A 5,000-nucleotide genomic window follows, 5' to 3' on the forward strand; every position below is an offset into this window, starting at 1 on the left:
GTCTCTGTCAGTGTGTGTGTGTGTGTGTGTCTGTGTGTCTCTGTCAGTGTGTGTGTGTGTGTGTGTGTGTGTGTGTAAAGTATTATCCTCTTGCCCAGCTGTCTAACATTCTGTCCACTATAAAGCGTTCCACATGTTAGCAGATGCAAATTCACCAACATGTCGTTTGTAATTTAACTGCAAATAACTGTTTCGTTTGTCAATATTTTTATTGTTAAAAGGTGCTCTGAGGAACATTCAGTGTGTGTTAATTCTAGCGCCCCCCTTTGGACAAAAGCTGTAGTGTTTTTACCACGCCAGCTGTTGTTCCTGGGTGAGCGTATACCCATGACAAAGGCATTAAGAAAAACTATATAAAAATAGCATTCTTTGCAACTGATGGTCTCGTTTGCTGTTACATGTAATTCATGATCATCAGAGGAAACGTGAGACTGTTTCAGAAATATTTAAAAGTTCCTCGTAGAGACTTTAATACATAGCCAGGAAGCCCATAGAACTTCAGAGAGAGAGAGAGAGAGAGAGAGAGAGGGAGAGAGAGAGGGAGAGAGAGAGGGAGAGAGAGAGAAAGAGAGAGGGAGAGAGTGAGAGAGAGAGGGAGAGAGAGAGAGAGAGAGAGACTTTAAAGACTTTTGAATTGTTTTAGTCCAAGGGGGATGTTATGTTCCTATGGCTTTCAAGGCATTAAGACAATTTGGATTTTACAGTAAGTAAAACTATTTTTATTTTTTTTAAACTGAGCACCAGCAAGATAGCAAGTGTAAGGCAGGGAGAGAGGCTTCCAGCAACACACACACTGACAGAGAGAGAGAGACACACACACACACACACACACTGACAGAGAGAGAGACACACACACACACACTGACAGAGGCACACACACTGACAGAGAGAGAGACACACACACACTGACAGAGGCACACACACTGACAGAGAGAGAGACACACACACACACACACACTGAAAGAGACACACACACACACACACATACACACTGACACACTGACAGAAAGAGAGAGACACACACACACACACACACACTGAAAGAGACACACACACACACACACATACACACTGACAGAGAGAGAGAGACACACACACACTGATAGAGACACACACACACTGACAGAGAGAGAGACACACACACACACACACACACACTGATAGAGACACACACACATACACACACTGACAGAGAGAGACACACACACACACACACACACACACACACACACACACACACACACACACACACATTCCAGTCAGTGATGGGAGCACTGGGCGAGGTAATGGAAGAAAACCACAACGTGAAGCCTCAGGTCTTATGTCTGTCTGCAGTTTAACTTCTGAATGATATCTGTAGCACACACACACACACACACACACACACACACACACACAGATGGAGACACACACACACACACACACACACACACACACACACACTGACAGAGAGAGAGACACACACGCTCACACACACACACACACACACACACACACACACACACACACTTGCTCACACACACACAGAGACACACACGGACACGCACTTGCTCACACGACGCACACGCTCACACACGTGCACACACACACACACCCGCTCACACACACACACACACCCGCTCAAACACACACACACACACACACACGGACTCGCTCACACACACACACACACGGACTCGCTCACACACACACACACACACACACGGACTCGCTCACACACACACACACACACGCTCACACACACGCACACACACACACACAGACACACACACACACACGTCCGGCCAGATTACTGGAAGTAGCACAGAGTGACCAGAGCAGGAAATGATTCTTAATATCAGATCTCTGTGTCTCTGAGCAACAGACAAACTGAAGCACCAACTCAGACATTCATTTATAAAACCATCCTGGTGGCGCTGGTGGTGTGGTGGTTAGACCAGGGGTGAACACAATGTTTCAGCTTATGAGCTACTTTATAATGACCAAGTCAAGAAGATCTACCTACTAGGCCGACTGTGGCTCAGGTGGTAGAGCGGGTCGGCCGATGATCAAAGGGTTGGAGGTTCGATCCCCGCCCTGCCACCTGTGTCATAGTTGTTGTGTCCTTGGGCAAGACACTTCACCCACCTTGCCTCGTGTGAATGTCGATAGTTAGCCTGCTGCTATCGGTGTATGAATGTGTGTGTGAATGGTAACGTGGGAAAGGAAAACAGGTCTCCCTTGCAAAAGAAAAAATGCAAAACATACTAGGCCCTAATTGTAAGACGGTCTGGACTGGACTTACAACACAAAACCTGTAATATTTATTTTGATTGATAAATCATTTTAAGGTAATACTCAGGGCCTTTTAGGGTCCGGGGGTAAAATGTATCAATCTGGCGCATTTTGAGAAGAATGCTAAGGCTAAATCAGCTGTGTCCTATGGGAGCTATTTAGTACTGTTTTCTGTAATAATTTGGGGACACAGAATAACCAAAAAGCAGAAAGAAAAAATGTACAGGTTTAAAAAATCTCTGTGAAGTTTTTTTTTTTTTAAATACAGTATAGCTCAATATAGGCCCCTGATCTTTGTAGCCTCGAACAATGTAATTTAAATCAAATATCAAAAATGTACTGGTGCCAGATCTCTGTATGCCCCCCCCCCTACCTACTAAGGTTAGGGGCCTGTAATGAGCCCCCCCCCCCCTAACTGCTAAGGTTAGGGGCCTGTAATGAAACCCCCCCCCCTACCTACTAAGGTTAGGGGCCTGTAATGAAACCCCCCCCCCCTACCTACTAAGGTTAGGGGCCTGTAATGAAACCCCCCCCCCCTCCCTACCTACTAAGGTTAGGGGCCTGTAATGAGCCCCCCCCCCTACCTACTAAGGTTAGGGGCCTGTAATGAGCCCCCCGCCCTCCTACCTACTAAGGTTAGGGGCCTATAATGAAACCCCCCCCCCCTACCTACTAAGGTTAGGGGCCTGTAATGAAACCCCCCCCCCCCTACCTACTAAGGTTAGGGGCCTGTAATGAGCCAGTCAATTGTTTATTTGTTTAAATAAAGTTGTTCGGGGTCTTCAAAGATTAGGAGCCTATATTGAGCCTGCGATCTACCCACAATGCCTTCGACGTAATGGGCACCCCTGGGTTAGACAAAGGGTTATCTGCCCAGTGCCACTCTGGATCTGCCCAGTGCCACTCTGGATCTGCCAACCAATCGCATAACGTTTTGGTCGTGACGTATGTCATGCGCCGGCTTCAGACTACAACTGAAACTCAACGTCATTGTTCTCAGCCAATTCTCAGACAGACAGACAGATACCTGTCGGTGTCGGGGGCGCTTACAGACAGACAGACAGACAGACAGACAGACAGACAGACAGACAGACAGACAGACAGACAGACAGACAGACAGACAGACAGACAGACAGACAGACAGACAGACAGACAGACAGACAGACAGACACACAGACAGACAGACAGACAGACAGACAGACAGACAGACAGACAGACAGACAGACAGACAGACAGACAGACAGACAGACAGACAGACAGACAGACACACACACAGACAGACAGACAGACAGACAGACAGACAGACAGACAGACAGACAGACAGACAGTTTACCTGTCGTTGTCGGGGGCCCTTAGTGATGGCAGTCTGAAGCTGCCGGCGGTGCGGTCCAGTTTGGTCTGGCTCTTTGTCCTCTTGATGGAACCCTTCAGACGCTTGGAGAAGAAACCCTGAGAGAGACAGACAGACAGACAGACAGACAGACAGACAGACAGACAGACAGACAGACAGACAGACAGACAGACAGACAGACAGACAGACAGACACACAGACAGACAGAGAGACAGACAGACACACACACAGACAGACAGACAGACACACAGACAGACACAGTTAGATTTTTTTTTTTAGATTTCTTTATTTACAGCGCACAGTGATAAACATGAGCACCAGAGTTCAACATGTAAATGCACCAGATTTAGCCATGCAGTGCTAATGTTCACCTGTGGTCCCTGGCAGGTAGAAAACAAAGTTAGTATAAGATACTCACACACACACACACACACACACACACACACACACACACACACACACACACACACACACACACACACACACACACACACACACACACACACAGACTCCAGCTTTTAACTGAGGCATTCACCCTTTAGCAAGCATCCGATAGGTTCGTTGACAGAAAACTAATCAGCCACTATTTTGAAAATAGGTAAATTGTTCTGGACATTTTTCAAGCAGAAATTGAGAAAGAACTTCAGAGGGGGCGCACGTGGTGTAGTGGTTGTTTTCATACGGAGGCTTTGTCGATGTGACGTCACTTCCGGTGCGCACTGGATTGTGGGTCAGAATCGCCCAAATAGCATACAGTTTACGACACTAAAAATCTCGGCCGGATCTAACAGACATCTGGGTATTTCTATCCATACTAAATCTAGCCACAAGAAAATAAAAAATTCAACCATACTTAATAGTAGATAGTATGGGTATTGGAACGCAGTCTACATGAGAGCAGAGTTCTTCATAACGCATCTGGATATTATCACAGACTCACTCAGTGCGTTTCCATGGCACAACTAGATTGGATTATCACATATATCGAACAAGACACTCGAACGGACCGTGTCACTTGTCTGAGTATACATGGCCTTTCAGAAATCGGATAAATGTCCGATGCATGGCTGTCTCCACTATGCTAGGTGGCGCTGTAGCCCTTTCAACCATGCTTTCAACAAGTGGTTTTAGAGCCACGTCCGGTTCTCTTCCGTCAATAACCCATGGTGTAGCCTATCACGCGCAGGCACACAAGCACAGAACGAGAAGTCCGATATGAGATGTCCGATCCCTGTATACATGCAGAGAGAATGCCGACTATGAACGAGTTATCTAGGTGTTCTTATCCGACTTCCCTTGTCCGTTATTGTGCCGATTTGTGTCCGAAGTAGATCGGATAAAGGTGTTTACATGCAGTTTAAAAGTCCTGTTGAAG

General features: G+C 46.7%; 1 protein-coding gene across 1 annotated transcript in view; it reads right to left on the reverse strand.

Annotated features, from left to right (window-relative positions):
* LOC307271157 (ras GTPase-activating protein nGAP-like) overlaps positions 1-5,000 on the reverse strand; it is a gene marked incomplete at both ends in the record, with an annotated part of 14,579 nt that overhangs the window by 6,890 nt on the left and 2,689 nt on the right. The window contains one exon of the mRNA XM_080055028.1: positions 3,608-3,723. Coding sequence (XP_079911154.1) covers positions 3,608-3,723 — 116 coding nt within the window. The remainder of the gene's footprint in view (positions 1-3,607; positions 3,724-5,000) is intronic.

The sequence above is a fragment of the Ammodytes marinus genome (genome assembly GCF_949987685.1).
Source record: "Ammodytes marinus genome assembly, contig: scaffold_534, whole genome shotgun sequence".
NCBI classification, from domain to species: Eukaryota; Metazoa; Chordata; class Actinopteri; order Uranoscopiformes; family Ammodytidae; genus Ammodytes; species Ammodytes marinus.